The 21,564-nt window shown below is 49.1% G+C and overlaps 1 protein-coding gene across 2 annotated transcripts in view; it reads right to left on the bottom strand.

The window, feature by feature from the left end:
* Positions 1-4,512: 4,512 nt before the first annotated feature.
* Positions 4,513-21,564, bottom strand: part of LOC114586286 (nuclear receptor subfamily 1 group D member 1-like) — a 47,753-nt gene continuing 30,701 nt past the window's right edge. For both annotated transcript variants that reach the window (XM_028709546.2, XM_028709576.2), the window contains exons 2-8: positions 19,666-19,956; positions 18,150-18,238; positions 16,434-16,578; positions 14,305-14,825; positions 10,619-10,804; positions 9,249-9,459; positions 4,513-7,757 (exon numbers count right to left, since the gene is read on the bottom strand). In XM_028709546.2, coding sequence (XP_028565379.2) covers positions 7,561-7,757; positions 9,249-9,459; positions 10,619-10,804; positions 14,305-14,825; positions 16,434-16,578; positions 18,150-18,238; positions 19,666-19,956 — 1,640 coding nt within the window. In that variant the 3' untranslated portion in view covers positions 4,513-7,560. The remainder of the gene's footprint in view (positions 7,758-9,248; positions 9,460-10,618; positions 10,805-14,304; positions 14,826-16,433; positions 16,579-18,149; positions 18,239-19,665; positions 19,957-21,564) is intronic.

Below are 21,564 nucleotides of genomic sequence, written 5' to 3' on the forward strand. Positions count from 1 at the left end.
CAAATCTGTCCAAAGATCCAAATTCTACGGTCAAGAGAATGAACGTTTGGGTCAAAATCTGATAAGGCACTTTTGCAGCAACACATTGAGCTGCGGCAAATAAGTGGTCCTATCACATCATGCCTTCACTGGCTGCCAGCAAAATGTCCAAAACTGAAGTTGACCTAAAGTTTATATTAGGCTGCCAGCCAAGCAGAAGGCTAGGCTGTTGGGGGAGGTGCAATTGAGGCCTGGGGAATCTTATAGCAGCGGGGAGCTCATTGCTTTTCAGACTTTTAGTTGAGGCGTTGGATTTGGAGGGCGCAGAGGGCCTGCGCAATATGAAAATGAACAAGAGGGAATGTATTTAAGAGAAGTGAGAATTAGGGAATAGGTATCTTGCCTCTCTCCTGCCAACCTAGCAGTTCGAAAGCACGTCAAAGTGCAAGTAGATAAATAGGTACCGCTCTGGTGGGAAGGTAAACGGTGTTTCCGTGCGCTGCTCTGGTTCGCCAGAAGCGGCTTAGTCATGCTGGCCACATGACCCGGAAGCTGTACGCCGGCTCCCTTGGCCAATAAAGCGAGATGAGCGCCGCAACCCCAGAGTTGGTCACGACTGGACCTAATGGTCAGGGGTCCCTTTACCCGTGCACTCCCCCCCCCCCCAGATGTAGTTGGGCTGCAACTCCTGCTACCTCTGACCATTGCTGGGGTTTTTTGGGGGGAGTTTTAGTCCAAGACCTTCTGGAGAGCCACAGATCCCCATCCCGTTTTAAGTGGAAATGAAAGACCATTACACAACTCCGAGCTATATGTGGCTATAGAGTGCTGCTTTGTGCTCCATGTGTGTTTGCTATAATCTTGGGCCTTTGGGTCTCTATGATTCTGCTTGCCATGGCTCAGACAAGCATATATTATATTATATTATATTATTATATTATATTATATTATATTATATTATATTATATTATATTATATTATAATTATTCCGCCTTTTTCCCAGGCCAGGACTCAAGGCAGCTCTTACACAGATAAAACAGAACAATCTGAAAGCACAGAAAAGAACAATAGTTCAGAGGCTCTTGACTTACTTATTACAAGTATATGCAGGGCTTTTTTTTCAGCTGGAACTTGCTGGAACTCAGCTCTGGTACCTCTCAGGTGGGCGCCATTGCCAATCTAAGGAGGTGTTCATAGTGAGTTCTGGCACCTTTTTTTCTAGAAGAATGTTGTTGGTGTTGTTGTTTAGTTGTTTAGTCGTGTCCGACTCTTCATGACCCCATGGACCAGAGCACGCCAGGCACTCCGGTCTTCCACTGCCTCCCGCAGTTTGGTCAAACTCATGCTGGTAGCTTCGAGAACACTGTCCAACCATCTCATCCTCTGTCATCCCCTTCTCCTTGGGCCCTCCATCTTTCCCAACATCAGGGTCTTTTCCAGGGTGTCTTCTCTTCACATGAGGTGGCCAAAGTATTGGAGCCTCAGCTTCAGGATCTGTCCTTCCAGTGAGCACTCAGGGCTGATTTCCTTCAGAATGGAGAGGTTTGATCTTCTTGCAGTCCATGGGACTCTCAAGAGTCTCCTCCAGCACCATAATTCAAAAGCATCAGTTCTTCAGTGATCAGCCTTCTTTATGGTCCAGCTCTCACTTCCATAAATCACTACTGGGAAAATCATAGCTTTAGCTATACGGACCTTTGTTGGCAAGGTGATGTCTCTGCTTTTTAAGATGCTAGGTTTGTCATTGTCTAGAAAAATAGCACTAGGTATATTTCCCTGCCTTTCTTCTAAGGAGCTGAATATCGGGGTTGGCTCCCCACCCCCGCCATTTTTCTCCTCACAAACAACCTTGTGAGGTAGGTTTGGGGCCGAGAGCTTATGACTACCTCAAGATCACCAGATCAGCTTCATGGCAGTGTGGAGATTTCAAATCGGGCATCCCTTCTCCTAGCTAAAATCCCCCACTCTTTGCACAAGGAGCGTCACCTTGTTGCTCATCCTCCTCTACATCTGCCCCTGAGCTGATGGTCAAGGTCCTAGATTCGGGGGGGAGGAAGCGGGGGGTCGAGAGGGAGAAGGTAATTCCCGCCAGCAGACTCCCAGAGATGCAGGGGACCAGTCTCCCTCTCTCTCCTCTGCTCTCCACAGCTCTCCACAATTCTTGCCTTGTCCAGGCCTCTTGGCCGGGTCTCAAGTCAAACAAAGTAGACGGCTGGTTACCGCAAAGCTGAGGTGATTCCGGGGGCTGCAGGGCCAAGCCAGGCGGCCCAGGAACAACGGGGCTATTGAGGGAAAGGGACCTCAGCGAGGAGGAGGCACAAACATTCGTCCTTGCATCTTGCCAGATTATGCACCGGCGGTGGGGTACAATGAGGCCCGTGTGGAGAAATGGGCACCCTGTTCTGAAGCGCAGGGAGGCAAAAAGGGGAGACTGCTCGTGTCGTAGCCTTTGGTGGCATGCGCAGAATGGGGAAAGGACCTCTGTCAAGGTCTTTCAAGGACTTCTGTTTACCTCTTCCTTTGCAAGTGCCTAGGTCCGCCTGCCCCAACCTGGGGCCCTCCACATACTTTGGACTACAAATCCCATCGCCACAGGCCAGCCAAGAGTCGGGGGCGATGGGAGTTGTAGTCCGAAACATCTGGAGCCTGCCAGCTTGGGGAAGACTGGCCAGGGAAATTGTGGGGTAACACTACAGTTTCCGATGGAAACACGTACGTATCTGCTAGGAAATAAAGGCACTTCCAGAAAATGTGTTTATCGAGCATTCATCCCGACTTGTTTTGCTGCGAGATAAGATGATGTTGGGACGCGGGTGGTGCTGTGGGTTAAACCACAGAGCCTAGGACTTGCCGATAAGAAGGTCGGCGGTTCGAATCCCCGCGACGGGGTGAACTCCCATTGCTTGGTCCCAGCTCCTGCCAACCTAGCAGTTCGAAAGCGCATCAAAGTACAAGTAGATAAATAGTTACTGCTCTGGCGGGAAGGTAAACGGCGTTTCCGTGCGCTGCTCTGGTTCGCCAGAAGCGGCTTAGTCATGCTGGCCACATGACCCGGAAGCTGTACGCCGGCTCCCTCGGCCAATAAAGCGAGATGAGCGCCGCAACCCCAGAGTCGGCCATGACTGTACCTAACGGTCAGGGGTCCCTTTACCTTAAGATCATGTTGGCTATTTAAAGGGGCATTCATTCTGTTCTGCTTGCAGGGAGGTTAGATGGCACTGTGTCAAAGCGAGTGTCACCCCACACTTTCCTATCACTTTCCTTAATGCAAAAAGTCCTTTAGAGCTTACTGTAGGGATGGGGAACATTGTTTTTTAGTCAAGGGCCACATTCTGGACGGGACCAGAACCAACAGTGGGAGGGGCACTCCTGTCTCCATTTGCTAGCCCGTATCCCATTTCACCCCCTTCTTGCCACCTTGCCCACCCTTGGGGTAGGTTAAAAATGCGCTCCCAATTAATCAGGGTTTTTCTCAATCTTTTCATTCAAGACCAGCTGCCTCTGAGGCAAAGGACAAGATGGGGACTTAGCCACCCCAATTCCATGTATAGAAGCCACAAGGACTGCAGTTGAATGCCACTTCAACAGAGGTGACAGGGCACAGCAAGGCTAGCTTGGGTGGCAAGCACCCTCCACCTGAAGCGGCCATCTTCCTCTGCTTATGATAGGGCCATCTCTGCTGCCCTCCTCTGTTGCAGAAGACTGAGCAGCCCCTTCAAAGTAGGCCAGATGATTAAAAGTTCCTGTCCGGGCCAGCTCAGGAGATGTTGGCACCTGAGGCAAACTACAAAATGGGGGTCCCCCACCAGGAAAGAAGGGGGAGGGAAGATCTACAGCAGGAACAAGTGGGTAGCGGAGATGTAAATTGGGAAGAAGGGCGGGAGAGGACTACAAAAGCCTCCTATTCACCCAGAGACTGCAGTAGACGGCATTCAGGGGCATTGCTGAGGAGGCAGATCCAGCCACCAAGGAGAAGGCCACAGCTATCGTCGCTTCCATAGCGGCGGCAGCAGGCAATGCGTTCCTTGGACCCTGCCGCCTGAGGCTGTTGCCTCACGGGTGGGCCGGCACCTGGTTCCTGTATATTCCCCCATTGGTCCCTGTGAGAAACAGGATGCTGGTTAAGGGCTTTGGGCCTGATCCCACAAGGCCAGTCTGGGGCTCTTGTTGCTACTCACAAGGCTTCAGCTTTTTTATTTAAAACCAAAACCAAAACACAAATTTAATTTTCCAGGCATTTGCAGAGGTTGCATGGCAAATGCTGGGTCTTGCATGCAGTGGCAGAAACATGCAAATTGCTGAGAATTGGCATATGCTGGATGTTCCCATGGTTACCATGCACTGAAGGCCTGTCAGTAGGCCCGGTTTGAGTACTATATTTGGGGAGAAATGGGCCAACTATGGTCTACGCAGACATCTAGTGGTGAAGGCTAGCAATTACAGCTGTAAAAAAAAAAGGAGACAGAGTAGAACCAAACAAACCCAAAAGGTACGGTATATGCATCACCTTCCACAAAAATGACAGGCACTTGTTTCACTGTTAAGCAAGTCTTTATTTTATTTATATTTCAATGTATTTATTGCACTTCAATATTAGACAAAAAATAAACTCTCTCTCTTTCTTGTCGGTATCTTTTGCGAGTCTTTTGGACTCCAAACAGCAGCAACAGCAGCAGCAGCACCAGCAGCAGCAAATAAAACCCTCTCTATTTTCCCTTTGCAGCAAATATACTCCGGTTTAGGGAGGGAATTCTTTGTTATAACATACATTTTTTTCCCCTAGATTTCTAAGAAAAGTGCAATGTTTGGTTTGTTTTTTTCATTTTAAAAGCAGTGTTGAACAACAACAACAGCAGCAGCAACAGTGTCCCTCCCACCCTGCGAAGAACACAGATATCCCCCACATCATGCACACAGGAGGGTGACTGAAACATGCCATGAGAGCTCCTGTCAATGGGATGTAAAAAGACCTGATATGTTTCAATGCAGAGAATAGGGCGGCAGGGCTGACTACAGCCAAGTTAGGACACTGGGGGGTGGGAGCAGGAGGGTGGTCCTACAGGAGAGAAGTGGGAGCCCAAGACCCCTTTTTGGTCGCCTCCCTTACAAGTTCCCCCTCAAAAAAGAATAAAATAAAATCCCAACCAACCTCAAGGTTTGGCTCCTTTTAAATCTACACAGTCTCACATACAAAAGTTGAGGAAAACAATTCCTGGGATCTCTGGAGCTACATAACCAAGGCTGTGTGTAATCCACGTGCCTGCACTTCCAAGCATGGAACTTAGCATCCTTAGAACGTCTTTTTAACAGAAAATAAATCTTCTTCCCCTGACAACCCAAGAGTAATTTTGAAAACATTGGACTTTGCAAGGCGAGGTCCGAGACCTAAACTACACATGACAATGGCAGAAAGCACATGTAAAACAGAGAGTGACTGGGGTGGGGTATAGCTTAAGAGCTCCAAAGGGGCACAATGAACTGTCCCCAACACCGGCCATCTTTCTCTCCTTCAAAACTCCTTTCCCCAGGCACTTTTAGCTGGTGTTGAGCCTGGGTGGGGTGAGGTGGGGGGGGGGGAGAGAACTAGGGAGAAAAGAGCAGGGACAAAGGAGGAAGGGTTCAGAACATCGCCACCCCCAGCCACCCATGTGCCCCTTTGGTGTGCAAAACCATGCAGAGACACCTATACTTCAGACACGGGCCTGCCAGCATCATGTGTAGCTTGGGTATCAGAAACCAAATAGAACTTGCAGGGATCACTAGGTGAAGCACCCTGTGGGCACCCTTCACCAGAAAAAAAAGGGGGGGGAAACCCGCACATTTCCCATCTGGTGGAAGCAGCATAAACTGTACAGAATAAACAAATGTGATATTTAATTTGCATAATTTACCCAGGTCACAAATTTAAGCATTTCTTGGCTCAAAATCTGGTGTATGTGTGTGTGAAGAGTAGAGTACACACAGCCTTCAGTATAGCGAATGGAGGGAAATGTTGGAACCAAGCTAATTCTAGGTTCCATTCTGTTCCCCGCCTCCCCGGGAACAAGCCAACTAACTGGTTGTTAGGAAAGCGATTAGCCAGCAGTCTAGGGTTATATTCGCACATCTGGAATAAGAGACTGGGGGTTAAATATAACAAAGGCAGCTTCGGAAGATAGCCAGGACTCTGGGGCTCTGTGCCCCATATCCTGGAAAGTGAGCAAGATCTACAGGTTCAAATGGAAAGCTAGGTTCTGGAATTCTGGGGGAGAGCTTCGCTCTTCTGGAAAAAGACAGCACCATTGCCTGGAAGGAACTGGTAAGGTTGGGTGGAATGGTATTCGGAGTGTTTGCTTTGCTTAGCCCTTTCTACCTAAGGGCTCAGCTAACCTCTGCTTGTTTCCCTAAACCTTACTTGGCAAGGAAGGCACTCCTGCTTCTTCCATTTGCCCTTCTGAGAGCCTGCCCTCCCCCAAACCCTGTCTGCTCAGAATTTAGCCCTCCGAAAGTCAATGGGGCTTAATCCCAGGTAAGCAAGGTTAAGGACTGCAGCCTTAGCCCCTTCGCAGCGGTCCTCTTCCCACACCATGGGGCCCGACGGCCTTCCGAGCATGCTATGGCCGCCTCCGAAAGTTGAGAGCAAGTCTGACCTGTGTACTAGTGGAAGCCCCTTTTGTGTTTTTGCTTGCAACATTTACAAAATATATATTATATTGAGATAGACACTTGTGTCAGGCGTGACAAAGAGGACTTGCTCAGTTGTAGGGATGGAGGTGGGAAAGGGGCCCAACTTGAGCAGGTCTACTTTACGCATCTGAACCCTAACACCTACCCGGTAAAATCTGTAGCATAAACTGAACGTCTTAAAAGACGGTATAGCAATTAGTTCTGTGTGTGCGATCCCTTCTTCGGGAAAGAGCAGCAACGAAACAGAGCAAACTCCCCACCCCAAAGAAAGGAATTCCAAAAAAGAACTGCGGGGGGGAGCTTGAGTCCTGGGGCTGCGGTAGCATGCAGATAAAAGGAAAGGAGCTAGTTGCAACATTCGCCTTATCAGTTTGTCCTTTTTTCCTCCTCTCCCCCACCCACCCCACAAAGCGCTACCAAGAGTTATTATAATTACGCACAATAAACCCAGTGTTTTTATATACAGAACTTCAACACAATATCACATGGAAAGTAAGATATATATGCGTGTACTGTGTATATATATATATATAAATATATACATATATATATCAGCACACATTTGAAAAACAACACGGTACAACGCGTGTCCAGCTCGTTTGCCTGATCTCCTCTAGCAAAATAAATGATCTTCAATCTGCACAGCGCCACGGAGAGCACTATCTGGGAAACAAACCCTTCCTCCTGTGTCTGGTCTCCTCGCCAGGGAGGGATCCGCTCTAGTAGATCCCAGCTGCGATGGGCTAGGGGTTCCCCTCCCTTGCCGGATCCCTTATGCTCCTCTCCTTTCACCGTCACCATCTTCTCCCCACGGAGCAAAATTTAGTCCGATGCATTAAGTTTGCTTGATGGTCGATTCTTGGTTCTTCTTACCCAAAACTCGCAGGGTTTCAGAAGCCGTCCAGTCCAGCGGGCTTACGGGTTGATCCGGAAGGCAAGGAGTTTCTCTGAATGTTGGTTGTTGAGGGTTCTCAGGTCAGGCAGGCGGAGGAGCAGCTTGGGGAAAAGCGTGGAGTCGTCCGGGTGCTTCTTAGTCACGAGAGTCCGCAAGGCCCGGATTAACGTCTCCTGGAGGATTTCGACTGCATCCACGTCAGAGATGCCGGAGCGATCTGAAAACCAAAGCAAAGGTATTGAGTTGACAGAAACAGGAAAGACACGTGGAGAACAGAGGGGTTTTCATTTCCCTGGGGAAAGAATGGTACAGTGGTACCTCTGGATGAGAACGCAACCCGCATCTGCGCGTCGCGATTTGCCGCTTCTGCACGTGACATCATTTTGAGCGTCTGCGCATTTGGCGAAACCCGGAAGTAACGCGCTCTGTTATTTCCGGGTCGCCGTGGAGCGTAACCTGAATACGCTCAACCTGAAGCACGTTTAACCCGAGGTATGAAAGCACGCCGGTGCAAATAGATAAATAGGTACCACTCAGGCGGGAAGGTAAATGGCGTTTCCGTGCACTGCTCTGGTTCGCCAGAAGTGGCTTAGTCATGCTGACCACATGACCCGGAAGCTGTCTGTGGACAAACTCGGCCTATAGAGCGAGATGAGCGCCGCAACCCCAGAGTCGGCCACGACTGGACCTAATGGTCAGGGGTCCCTTTACCTTTACCTATGACTGTAAAGTTAAAATAGTTGCAATGTTTATTTGTCAGCATCAAGCTCACTTATTAGAGACACCCTGACATTATGATGCAGATGACAATTCAACATTAAAAAATTATTAATAATCCTGTTCTGAAATGACACAAATTCTGCACCAATAAATTATGCTGGAATACACACAAAATGAAGGCAGGGAAGCTTCACTGCTGACTATCGGAAATATCATTCAGCAACTGCTTTGAACTTCTGAATTTTTTTGTCAGGCGTTTCTCATACCAATTTGCCCCATAAAAGCTAGAAATGTAAATCAAATTTGCTTTTAAAAAAAAAGACATCCAAAACCAGCCCTATATCAGGAAGTTTTTCATGTTTGATGTATTATCATATTTTTATATGTACACTGGCACCTCGGGTTAAGTACTTAATTTGTTCTGGAGGTCCGTTCTTAACCTGAAACTGTTCTTAACCTGAAGCACCACTTTAGCTAATGGGGCCTCCCGCTGCCGCTGCTGCACGATTTCTGTTCTTATCCTGAAGCAAAGTTCTTAACCTGAAGCACTATTTCTGGGTTAGTGGAGTCTGTAACCTGAAGCGTATGTAACCTGAGGTACCACTGTATTGGAAGCTGCCCAGAGTGGCTGGGGCAACCCAGCCAGATTGGCAGGAGATATATTATCTCAAGGTATTTTACTGTTACTGTGTCTCTCTCTGTGTGTGTGTAACTATCAAGTCTGATAAAATGAAAAGAAATCTTAAAAAAACCTTAATCAACAGGGTAAGCAGTGATGGCTATAAAAGATTAAGACCCCTCTGTAAATACTGCAGTCTTCTAGCTCTAACCTCTGCCTGCAGGGCTGGGTGCCTTTAATTGCTCCGAGGCGAGAAGGAATCATTTGGGATTCTCCCAGCACAGGACCGCAAGTACAGCGAAAGCCTTTAATGCAAGCCGCAGAATGCTCCTCCTACCCAACCAAGCCAGTTATGACCCCTTGACTCACCCGCGGAGACCAGGACTACGGCCATGAAGAGCGCCATCTCCTGCGCGTCCAAGTCCAGGGAACTGAGCTTCTCGCTGAACTCAAACATGGCGTCCAGCAGGGAGCCCATGCCCATGGTACGTAGGCTGCAGAGGGAGTATGTCTCCCCACTCAGGAAGGTCACCACCTTCTCCTTGGGGCTGAACAGGGAGGAGAAGCGAACCATCAGCACCTGGGAAGGGAAAGAAGAGGGGAAGGTTGAGGTCTAAGCAAACGGGCTGCCACTTTGACCAACATCCTAGGAATGAAGAAAAAGGCCTTCCTGAGCTAATCGTTCATTGATTCCAAAACAAGGCTTTGGAATTGCCTGTTGCCATGTCCTATTACCAGGTGGAAGGAGATGCTGGGAAAGGAGGACATAGCCCTGAAAGCACAAAGGGTGTCTCTGCTCATCTCTATCACAGGCTGCACTGAGTTTTGCATTTGAGGTTCGAGATTGACTTGTGCCAGGTACCCTTAAAGTTATCCTGTCTGTAGCACAGGGTGGCAGGTTTGACCTTTTTCTGTTTTTGAGCAGTGGGAGGAACTACATTTGTTAAAATCCAGCCTGCTGCGCGGCTGTTTGAAGGCGCAAGAGTGCTGCTTAAGGCAGGCCTTTCAGGTCCCCTGCGTGAGAACCAATTGCTAAGCAATGACAGGGCCCTCCAAAAATGCAACAATATTGTGACCCTGCCAGCATGGCCAAGAGTAAGTGATGATGGGAGATGGAGTCTAATAATCACCTGAAGGGCACCACAATGACTGCCTCTGGTGCAAGCTATTTTTTGCCCAAGGAGAGTATGCATCTAGCTCCATCCGTGAGGCCCAGGGCACAAGAAGAATTACCGTATTTTTTGCTCTATAAGACTGATTTTTTCCCTCCTAAAAAGTAAGGGGAAAGGTGTCTTATGGAGCGAATGCAGGGTGCGCAGCTATCATAGAAGCCAGAACAGCAAGAGGGATTGCGATCCCTCTTGCTGTTCTGGCTTCTGAGATTCAGAATTTTTTTTTCTTGTTTTCCTCCTCCAAAAACTAGGTGCGTCTTGTGGTCTGGTGCGTCTTATAGAGCAAAAAATATGGTGCCTAAGGCTGTCGCTGGCTGCTAGCCACAATGGGTAGATTCTACAGCTCAGTTGGTAGAGCATGAAAGTATTCATTTCAAGGTCATGGGTTCGAGTCTCACGTTGGGCAAAAGATTCTTGCAATGCTGGGGGTTGGACTAGATGACCCTTGAGGTCCCAGTTCTATGATTCTACCTCCTCTGGTGCAGGTAGGCTTTCGCTGAATACCAGTTGCTGAGAATCACAATGGGGAGAAGTGCTATTGCATGTGGGTCCTGCTTCTGTTCTTACCTGGAAAGTGCCTGCTTTCAGCAGCATGACTTGGTCTTGCTGGCAGAGGGACTGGAACCCGGGGATGCTCTTGGCAAACTCCACCACCTCCTTGACGGCTGGCGTGAAGCACTGCGAAAATTCCTCCCACACTTGCTGGCTGCTCTTGCCGTTGCTGCAATAGGGGGTGGCGTTCAGAGGACAGGCCTGCGTACAACAAGGGTGTCAGCAAAGAAGGTTAAGCTCGATCTAGCCAGAAGAAACCCTTGCAAATACACTGCTTCGGCAAGCGACAAATACCATTTATTTACTTCCAAAAGATGCATCTTGCCGCCTGTGGCGCTCACACAGGGTCCCCGGACGTTTCACCATCTATTGATCCCTGTGCCACCACTTTATTTCTCGCTGCCACCACCCAGGCCCTACCTGGTAAAATACTGAGTCCAGTCAGGGTTAAGTTGGAACATACACCTCTGTTTATTTATTGCAGTTTAACAAGCGTGTGGTTTCATAAACGGTCTCAGTCAGTTACTATCATGGGGTGCCTATCCAGACCTATAACTTCCGCTAGCTGCTTTCACTAAACCACCTCTCAGATATTTACTTGTCTTCCTAGCTCCTAACTGTTCCTGACTCAGCTTATTTCGCTACACTAACTCAACCTACCCAGACTCTATCCCAATTCACTCCCACTCCAACCAACCACCCAACTCCCAACCAACTCCCCTTTCGCCCTTCCCAGAGCTGGTTTTATAGTCCCTCTGACTCCACCCCCCTGGGTACTGATTGGGTAACTATTTCACCTCCCGCACTCTCATATGTTAACGTCACACCGCCTTATATTGCAAAGGGTGGTTCGTGTAATCAAAGTAAATGGTAAAGGACCCCTGGATGGTTAAGTCCAGTCAAAGGCGACTATGGGATTGCGGCGCTCATCTCACTTTTCAGGCCGAGGGAGCTGGCGTTTGTCCACAGACAGCTTTCCAGGTCATGTGGCCAGCATGGCTAAACCGCTTCTGGCGCAACGGGACACCGTGATGGAAGCCAGAGCGCACAGAAATGCCGTTTACCTTCCCACCGCAGTGGTACCTATTTATCTACTTGCACTGGTGTGCTTTCGAACTGCTAGGGTTGGCAGGAGCTGGGACACAGCGATGGGAGCTTGCCCCGTTGCACGAATTTGAACCACCGACACAAGGGGTGGGGGGGAGTAGTAATCTTTAGTCAATTAAAATGTATTTATTATTCAGACTGAAATACCCCTGAACATATGGCAAAATAATATCTGGCATATAGCAATGTCCTCACCAGACACAGGAGGGCAATTAAAGGCATAACAAATGGAAACACCTTCCAAGAAACGTGGACCCCTTTCTTTAACTATGTTAATGACTAAAATCAAGACCTTCTTATACCAACTGCTCACTATTCTCAGTGGAAGAGTTACGTTAAGTAATATGTTTGAAAGTTGAATGTGTTAAGTATATGTCTAGAGACAATGGATAAAACAAAGACCATTGGATGTGCTTCTGGGGAAGCGTTTAATGGTTACAGTGGTACCTCGGGTTAAGTACTTAATTTGTTCTGGAGGTCCGTACTTAACCTGAAACTGTTCTTAACCTGAAGCTAATGGGGCCTCCTGCTGCTGCCACACCGCCGGAGCCCAATTTCTGTTCTCATCCTGAAGCAAAGTTCTTAACCTGAAGCACTATTTCTGGGTTAGCAGAGTCTGTAACCTGAAGTGTATGTAACCTGAGGTACCACTGTATCTGTATTTCTTTAAGAACCATTAAAATTTGTTTTAAAAAAAAATATTTATTATTTATTTGAGAAATTTATGGTCTCCTTTTCACTTAAAAATAAATCCCAGAGTAGGGTGTAATAAAAACATCGTGAACAATAAAACCAACCACTGTTATTTAAAAGCTCAGTGTCAACAGATCAGCAACATCTGCAAGGGCAAAACTCCTGACTGCCTCCTTCAATTAGCTCTGCAAGGAAGAGATGGAGAACTTGGGGTCTTCCACATATTGTTGGGACTTCGACTCCCGCAAACCCTGACCTTTGGCCATGTTGGCTGAGGTTGATGGGAGGGTTGTAGGTTTCCCACCCTTCATATAAATGGCAGTGGGGGAAGAAACAGGTAATCTATCAAACAGCTTTTCCTCGCCTTGCACATCATTTCATACACAAAACTGTTTGTGACTATTTTGCCTTCCAGTGGGAGTTATCTCCTCTCAAGAAGCTCCACTGGGAGAAAAATGCATAGGTGTGTGTTTGTGTGTGTCAGACCATGGGCAGAGGTCACCCCACTCCCAGTATTCACTTGAAATTCCCTCCCTCCCTGCCCTGCAGTAGCAGAATGCAGTGCGCCACTTCATGCCAAAGAGGGCTCGTGTTTTTATAACTGTGTAAAAAGGAAAAGCTTCTCTGCAGGGGAGACGGCTGGGCTAGGACCATGTTTCCTCATGTGCTAGTTTGCCACTTGTGCAGATTATTTATTTTTAAAAAACAGGAGCAGCGGTGTATGGTTATCCAAAACAACACCTTATTCCGCTGCATGTCAGTGGGTGGGGAATGTAGTAAGGGAGCTGCATTTCCAGCTCCAGGCAAACAGAGGAGGTGGCTGAGCCACGCAGATCTCTATGTGATATGTAAAGTAAAGGTAAAGGGACCCCTGACCATTAGGTCCAGTCGTGACCGACTCTGGAGTTGTGGCGCTCATCTCGCTTTATTGGCCGAGGGAGCCGGCGTACAGCTTCCAGGTCATGTGGCCAGCATGACTAAGCCGCTTCTGGCGAACCAGAGCAGCACATGGAAACGCCGTTTACCTTCCCGCCGGAGCGGTACCTATTTATCTACTTGCACTTTGACGTGCTTTCGAACTGCTAGGTTGGCAGGTGCAGGGACCGAGCAACGGGAGCTCACCCCGTCTGATGGCTCTGTGGTTTAACCCACAGCGCCACCCACATCCCTATGTGATGTGTACATGTGGCTAGACCTTGGAATACTATTGCCCTGATTCAAGCAGGTCATTTCTGAAGGGAAGGTTGCCTTTATTTAATCCTAAAATGCAACATAAGACGCTGTATTTATTATAGCCCTGAGGGCTCTTGAAAATGGCTCATTTGCGGTGCAGAGAGCATTGTTTCCAACAGAGGGAGCTTGAGGCGTTTCCCAGCTGAAAACCAGAGCGTCCTGCTGGAGATCCTGCAGCAGCCAACAAGCCCAGCTTTGCAAGCTGAAGGCAGTCTTCCACTGCAGCTCGGCCCAGTGCCTGATTTCCAAACTGAGCTGTGCTGAGGCTCAAGCCCGCTCGGAAGTGTTGAATCACTGAACTGTAGAGCTAGCCCAATTCCCTGCAATGCAGAGAGCCATTCCTAGGTGGGTTTGAACCACCAACATCCTGGTTGACAACAGCTAGATGCACTCACCCTCTGCAACATTACGATTCTCTCTTTCCCTGAAGCTGGCCAACGTTGGGGAGTAATGAAAAGTTCAGATGCAGAGAAGATAACCATCCCCTGTTGTCTGCCCCGAAGATTTGAAGGTATCGTGCCCCTCTGCATGGAGGCTCCATTGTTGGCAATCATTGTCCCTACCCATCTTCCATAACCTAGCTCCAGTGATGCCTACATTCCTGTGGCTATTGCCACGCATCCAATGGCAGTGTTTTCCCCAATATAATATTTAATTCTAGTACTTACGATGCCTCGACTGGTAGTACCCCGCCAGGGACAGCCCCTCTGGGTGTTTGCTTCAGGATAGCCATATTCAAAGGCTGGGTAGCACCCGCCATTGTGCAGATAGCCAGCCTGCTGGGCCTTGAAGATCTCGTTGCCAAAGCACCGGGAGCCGTTGTCCACGAAGCCGGGGGGCTCCTGGGGGCCGTAGCTGGACACGCGCAGAGTGGCCGACTCGTATTGCCCGTAGCTGTAGGAGTTGTTCAGCTGCTGATCGTTGTAGTTGGTCAAAGGGCAGGCCTCGCTCCCGGGGGACTCTCCCCGCTTGCCCAGGCGCTCCTGGCCACTCACGAAGATGTCGTGGTAAGCCCTCGAGATGGCACTGATGGCCTCCTCTTCCTGGGCGTTGGGGCTGGGTGGGGCGGCGTCCGCCTCGGGGCTCATGCCAACGTCCATGGGGGCCTCGTTCAGGCTGTTCATGTAGCTCTGCATCTCATCCAGCAAGCGCTGCTTCTCCCGTTTAGGAATGCGCCCAAAGCGCACAGCTGTTGGGGGGGGGGAGAGAAATGGCAGGAGAATGTGAGAGAGGGGAAAGGACGCCATGAAACAGGCCCTTCTTGGGGAAGTCACAAGGACAGCTGTTGGGGACAGCATGCCGCCGTCCGGAAAATAAACAGCAGGTTGAGGATAATCTGTAGTGATGGAAGATTTGGGCATAAGAAGCTTTTCTCCTTGTCCCTATGCTAATGTGGGGGAAACTGCACCCACCAAAATTCTCCCTGTTCTTGCTTTCAACCTGGCAGCACTGGGGTGGGTGGGGAGGCGAAGACAGTGGTGCAGCCCTTCGGAATCGCCCCAAACGCCAGTGAAATCGGTACAGGCCAAATCAGGTACGCTATCTCACATAGAATCATAAAACTGTGGAGAAGGGTTTGGATTTGGTATCCTGCTTTATCACTACCCGAAGGAGTCTCAAAGCGGCTAACATTCTCCTTTCCCTTCCTCCCCCACAACAAACACTCTGTGAGGTGAGTGAGGCTGAGAGACTTCAGAGAAGTGTGACTGGCCCAAGGTCACCCAGCAGCTGCATGTGGAGGAGCGGGGAAGCGAACCCGGTTTACCAGATTACGAGTCCACCGCTCTTAACCACTACACCACACTGGAGGAAGGGGTCCTGAGGGTCTTCTAGTCCAAACCTCTGCGATGCAGGAATCCTGCCCACAGCTGTCCCTGGGTGGGTGGGCTCGAACCACCAACCTTCTGGTTAACAGCTAGATGCACCGACCCACTGCATGTATGCACAATTTCTGCAACTTGTGGGGTGGTGGCGACTGCCGATTTTGGCATTAACTTTTCCGCAGACAAAGCGGAGGGGGAGCAGACCCAACCCTGTTCCAAAATCCACAGCATCACTGCGAAGCCGAAATTAGTCACCAGCTCCTCAAGGTTTCTGGGTACATCTATCATGTACCCAAGAGAGTTGTCGTGACCATTAATCAAAGGATGCTGCCTGTTTTCCGGGCAAGAGGTGCTCCTCCCACAACTTTCTCTGTTGCCCTGGAAATCCTGGCCTGGAAGCATCAATCAGCCCAGGGCTCTATTTATCAACCAAAGGATTTGCTGACACAGTGCTCTTGTAAGAGTAAAGGAGCAGCGGAAACAGCCAGCCGTTGAGGCTGGCTTGGGCTTTGTATTGTGGGAAACATTAATCAGAAAGCAAACCAGGGTCTAGCACCCTTTTCTCACGCCCCACTCCCTAGCCATTTTAGGGAGGGTGCCCCCAGGTCTGCCTTTCCTACGGGGAGTGTGTTTTACAAGGCTGTAAACAAACACTCTGCCTACTATCTCTTAGATGAAGCACAGGACACTTCAACGCAGTTTGGTGTTGCTCAACTAATTCTAATGCACTTGCAGCAAAACCACAGGGCCTGTTATTGATGTACATCCAAAGCTATGGATTGTCACTGAAAGTAATTCATTACTTTGGAACATGGAATCATAGAATTGCAGAGCTGGAAGGGACCTCAAGGGTCATCTAGTCCAACCCCTTGCAACGCAGGATTTTTTTTGCCCAATGTGGGGCTCGAACCCGCAGCCCCGAGAGCAAGAGTCTGCTGCTCTGGCTGCTGGTCTGACCCTGCCTAGATGCTTACCATCTCTTGACATGCCCACTGCCAGGCACTTCTTGAAGCGGCAGTGCTGGCAGCGGTTGCGGTTCATCCTCATGATCATGCAGTTTTCGTTCTTCACACACATCTTGTAGTTGATGTTCTGCTGAATGCTCCTGCGAAAAAACCCCTGGTGGAGGGAAGGAAACAGCGACCAGGTTAGCAAAGAGGAACTAACACTAACACACGCCACGCGCTGACCCCCTGGTCTGCACTTAGGTAAAGGTAAAGGGACCCCTGACCATTAGGTCCAGTCATGACCGACTCTGGGGTTGCGGCGCTCATCTCGCTTTATTGGCCGAGGGAGCCGGCGTACAGCTTCCGCATCATGTGGCCAGCATGACTAAGCCGATTCTGGCGAACCAGAGCAGTGCACAGAAACGCCGTTTACCTTCCCGCCGGAGTGGTACCTATTTATCTACTTGCACTTTGACATGCTTTCGAACTGCTAGGTTGGCAGGAGCAGGGACCAAGCAACGGGAGCTCACCCTGTCGCGGGGATTCGAACCGCCGACCTTCTGATCGGCAAGTCCTAGGCTCTGTGGTTTAACCCACAGCGCCACCTGCGTCCCTGGTCTGCACTTAGGGTTGCCATATTTCCAAAAGTGAACATCTCTCCCCCAAATGATGCTTCTTAGCTATTTTTCAGGAAATTCGCAAAAAAATTCAACACTTCTTATACGGGTTTTCCTGGGCATTTTAACCCATTTTCAAAAATTCCACCCGGACACTATTTTTGATGGATGAATCCTGGCTATGTCTGGGAAATTCCAGATGCCCTATCTGCTCTGTTTTCAGAGTTGTATTTAAAACTGAAAATGCTGTTAGCCTCTTTCCAAATGTTGGCTGAAGGGGTTGCAAAGAGCTACAGGGAACCTAGCACAAGTTAAATCTCCCCCAAATTCCCTGGGGGCCACTTTGGATGGACAGCAAACAAAGTGGTCTCCAATTGGCTTGATAAGTTGCAGGAATGCTGCTAGGGGAGCGCCCAGATGGCCTGAGCCACAGCATGTGAGGGTCTTTGGGGGGGGGTGTGCTTTGCAGCAGGGTCTGGGTCTATCAACCCTTCCCTGCTCCCCTTTTGACACACACACACACACACACACACACACACACACACACACACTCATACAGTGCTAGTGTGACTCCCAGCAACTTGCAATCTTAATTTCCCAGAGGCTTCTATATGTACAAATTAGAATATGCAAATACTATGCAGCCTTGTGCCATAAGGCCTTTACCGCATAAGCACCTAGCAATGCCCCCTGGTCATAACCAAAGCACCCCTTTTGTCTCTTCTAGCCATGTCTGAGCGTAGCCTTCCAACGCCTACTTGGCTAGGGGGCATATTGCAGTATACAGCACGCCTGCTTTCAATGCAAACAGGGAGAAGGGCAGGAGAGAGTCAAGACTAATCACTTCTGCAAGGCACTTTAAAAGTAAACCAGTTAATGCAGAGCTGACAGCTGGTTTGGAAAACGTAGTCCCAAGGTCTATGAAAAGCACACGCAAGAGCCAGAGTTGCGTGTGATCCACATTCCAATGCACAAGCAGAAGATTCGATAAAAGGTGCCAAATTCAGTGTTCTAAGGACCTCAGCTTGGTTCTTTTTTACTTAGGGGAAAAAAAAAATTCCAGTCCTTATCGCTTAAGAGAATACTTTAGACATGTGAAAAGGAGAATAAGCAGAGCACAGCTTACCTTGCATCCCTCACAAGCATGGACGCCATAGTGGAAGCCTGAGGCAATGTCACCGCAAACCTTGCAGAGCAGCACCATCCCACCTGTCTCTGTTGAGGGAGAGAAGAATGGCGGTTAATTCTCCACCTGTGCCCTCCTCTCCACCCTCAGTCTCTGCCCCCTGCCAATCCCCCCCCCCCCCCAGCATGGCGTCCTCCAGGTTTCGGGAGCTATAACTTGCATTATTAGCCAGAGGTGGCAGCGCTCCCAATAGTAATGGCAGTTGTTAAGTCCAAAATGGCTGGAGATTCAGCTGGTTGGGGAAGGCCGGTTTTGAGTGTGCAGGCCCAATGGAAATGGAGATTTGTATGCCAACACGACACCAGACCCGCTTCAGCTAAGTGAACTGTTTCTTCCCTTCTTTAAAACGGGAGTAGCAATGGGCTCGCGCTCCCAAGCGATAAATTAAAGGGAGGTAAATGAGAAGAAAGGCTGCCCCTAGCCTTGAGCCTTTGCAGTAAGGTAGGTTTTAAAATCGCAAGTAACTAGGCAGATCTTAGAATCATGGAATTGGATGTGAAGTAAATTTGTTAAAGTTTTTTGAAAAACCTAATAATAATAATAATAATAATAATAATAATAATAATAATACAGTGGTATCTCTGGTTGCGAACGGGATCCGTTCCGGAGGCCAGTTCGCAACATGAAAAGAGCGCAACCCGCAGCAGCGCGTCTGCGCACGCGCGGGTTGCAATTCACTGCTTCTGCGCATGACATCATTTTGCACGTCTGCACATGCGCCAGCGACGAAACCCGGAAGTAACCCTTTCTGGTACTTTCGGGTCGCCGCGGGACGTAACCTGAAAGAATGTACAGTGGTACCTTGGGTTAAGTACTTAATTCGTTCCGGAGGTCTGTTCTTAACCTGAAACTGTTCTTAACCTGAAGCACCACTTTAGCTAATGGGGCCTCCTGCTGCTGCTGCGCCGCCAGAGCACGATTTCTGTTCTCATCCTGAAGCAAAGTTCTTAACCCGAGGTACTATTTCTGGGTTAGCGGAGTCTGTAACCTGAAGCCTATGTAACCTGAAGCGTATGTAACCCGAGGTACCACTATAACATGAAGCAGACGTAACATGAGGTAAAAGGTAAAGGTATCCCTGCCCGTACGGGCCAGTCTTGACGGACTCTAGGGTTGTGCGCCCATCTCACTTAAGAGGCCGGGGGCCAGCGCTGTCCAGAGACACTTCCGAGTCACGTGGCCAGCGTGACATCGCTGCTCTGGCGAGCCAGAGCCGCACACGGAAACGCCGTTTACCTTCCCGCTAGTAAGCGGTCCCTATTTATCTACTTGCACTTAAAAGTGCTTTCGAACTGCTAGGTTGACAGGAGCTGGGACCAAGCAACGGGAGCGCACCCCGCCGCGGGGATTCGAACCGCCGACCTTTCGATCGGCAAGCCCTAGGCGCTGAGGCTTTTACCCACAGCGCCTCCAATACCACCCAAACAAAGATACTGACAAAGTGAGAGCCACTTACTTGTGAAGGTGCCAGTGGCTCCGTTCTGTTTGGCAGCGGGTACCCTGCTCTGCGTTGGGGGCGACTGGCCCTTGCTGGGGTAGCGGATGCCCTCGGGGAACTGGAAGGCTACCTTGGGCGAGGACGGGGAGCTGGCCCGTTGAGGCTTAATGGCCCCGATCTCCGTAAGGGTCAGCTCTTCCAGCGAGGATGGCAGTGAGTGTTGAGGCGAAGGCACCAGGTATCCACTGGGGGGGCTGCCTGGGGTGGGGCTGGAGCCGGCTGTGGAGCCCACATACAGGATCACACCACCTGGAGAGAGGGTGGACAAGGAGGAGGTAAGGAAAAGATCAGGACTGTGGAACTGCAGAGAGACACCTAGCAGGTGTGAGCTGAAACCATGCTTGGAACATTTATTTGCTTAGAAGTCATATACGTCACTTGATTGAAGAGATCCCTAATATAAAACTGAGTGTCAGATGTTGACCTGGGAGACCTGCATTCGAATCCTCACTCAGCCATGAAGCTCACTGGGTGACCGGGCCTCAGCCTAACCCACCTCACAGGGGTGTTGTGAACATAAAATGAGGAGGGGAAGAACTACGCTTCCTGTTTCCTAAGTACCTTGGTAACAATGAACAGGTACCCATTGCCAATATAGTACTAGGCAAACCACCCCTAAGTTGTTAAGTATCTTTACTAAAGACAAGTGAAAGGAGCAGACTAAATTAGAAAACTCTTTAAAAAAAAAAAGTTTTATGAAAGGTTTTCAACCTAATGTACCATGAAATTCAAACTGGAGAATAGTAAAAAATAACATATCAGACATAAAAACTGAAGGAAAAAAGAAAAATACATTAATAATAATCCTCATATGATCCTCATAAAACACAACATTATAAATATATCTATGTAGCACTCAGTCACTATTTTATCTTCAATTATATCACTCTTCAGGTCATTAAAAAAAATAATTCCTCCAACGCAAACTGAAAATTTACAGATGCAAATGATCCTAATTTGCATAAGAAAATGTTCCAGAAAACATTCCCGGAGATTCTCTAATTCAACATTTTCTGCCGCGGCTGAGCAAGGACCAGGTCACCAGAGTCTGTGCACTTACAAGATGCCATTGCTTGGATGTAAACAATCAGTGTGGGGGTGAGCAGACCCCCCTGGTTTGCTTTAAAAAGGGAGGGAGGGCACCCCTGGGTGTGTCTTCACAGAAGATTCCAGAAGCCTTGCAATGGGCACCATGGGTTCAAAGAGGTGCTGGTGACTAGAGGCGTCTTTTTGCACTCCTATAAAGTGAGTTTGTTCCTGCCTCCAGCCCACCAACTCTCTTATAGGCAGCGGCAGGCAGCTAGCAAACAGATCCTTCCAATTCCTCAGCTCTCATTTCTTGAGGGCCAAAGAAAGCAAAAATCACCGTGAACTAGTGCCATATAGGGCATCGCTGGAAGAGAGGAAAGGGAACGATGGAGAATATGAGGTGGCTTGCGGAACCACTGATCAAGGCCAAGCTGAGCAACTTTCTGCTGAAAGCTCCAAGAAAACTTTATTCTGCAATCTACGACGGCTGCGAGAAGCGAAAGCAATAGTAAGACAACATCCGTTGCTGATTTCAAATAGTGCCTTTAGCATTCATCCAACATCAACCTGGCTGTGATTTCAAACCACCGTTGCTCCACCCCATCTAATGACAAACCATGGCTCTGTCTTTTCGCAGACGGCATGTGTGCCAGCCGTCTGACCGGTCAAAACCTGCGCACCGAGGTCAGAGAGGAGGAAATGGGGAAAGCGGCCTCGAATGGGGTCACTGCTGCCGCAAAACCACTGCCCCTCCCTTCCTCCCTGCAAAAAACTGTGTCTCTTTCCGCCAGGGCACTGAGCTGGCAGCTGTGCCTGAAGGTGTGAAGC

This window comes from Podarcis muralis, chromosome 2 (assembly GCF_964188315.1).
Source record: "Podarcis muralis chromosome 2, rPodMur119.hap1.1, whole genome shotgun sequence".
In the NCBI taxonomy this organism is placed as follows: domain Eukaryota; kingdom Metazoa; phylum Chordata; class Lepidosauria; order Squamata; family Lacertidae; genus Podarcis; species Podarcis muralis.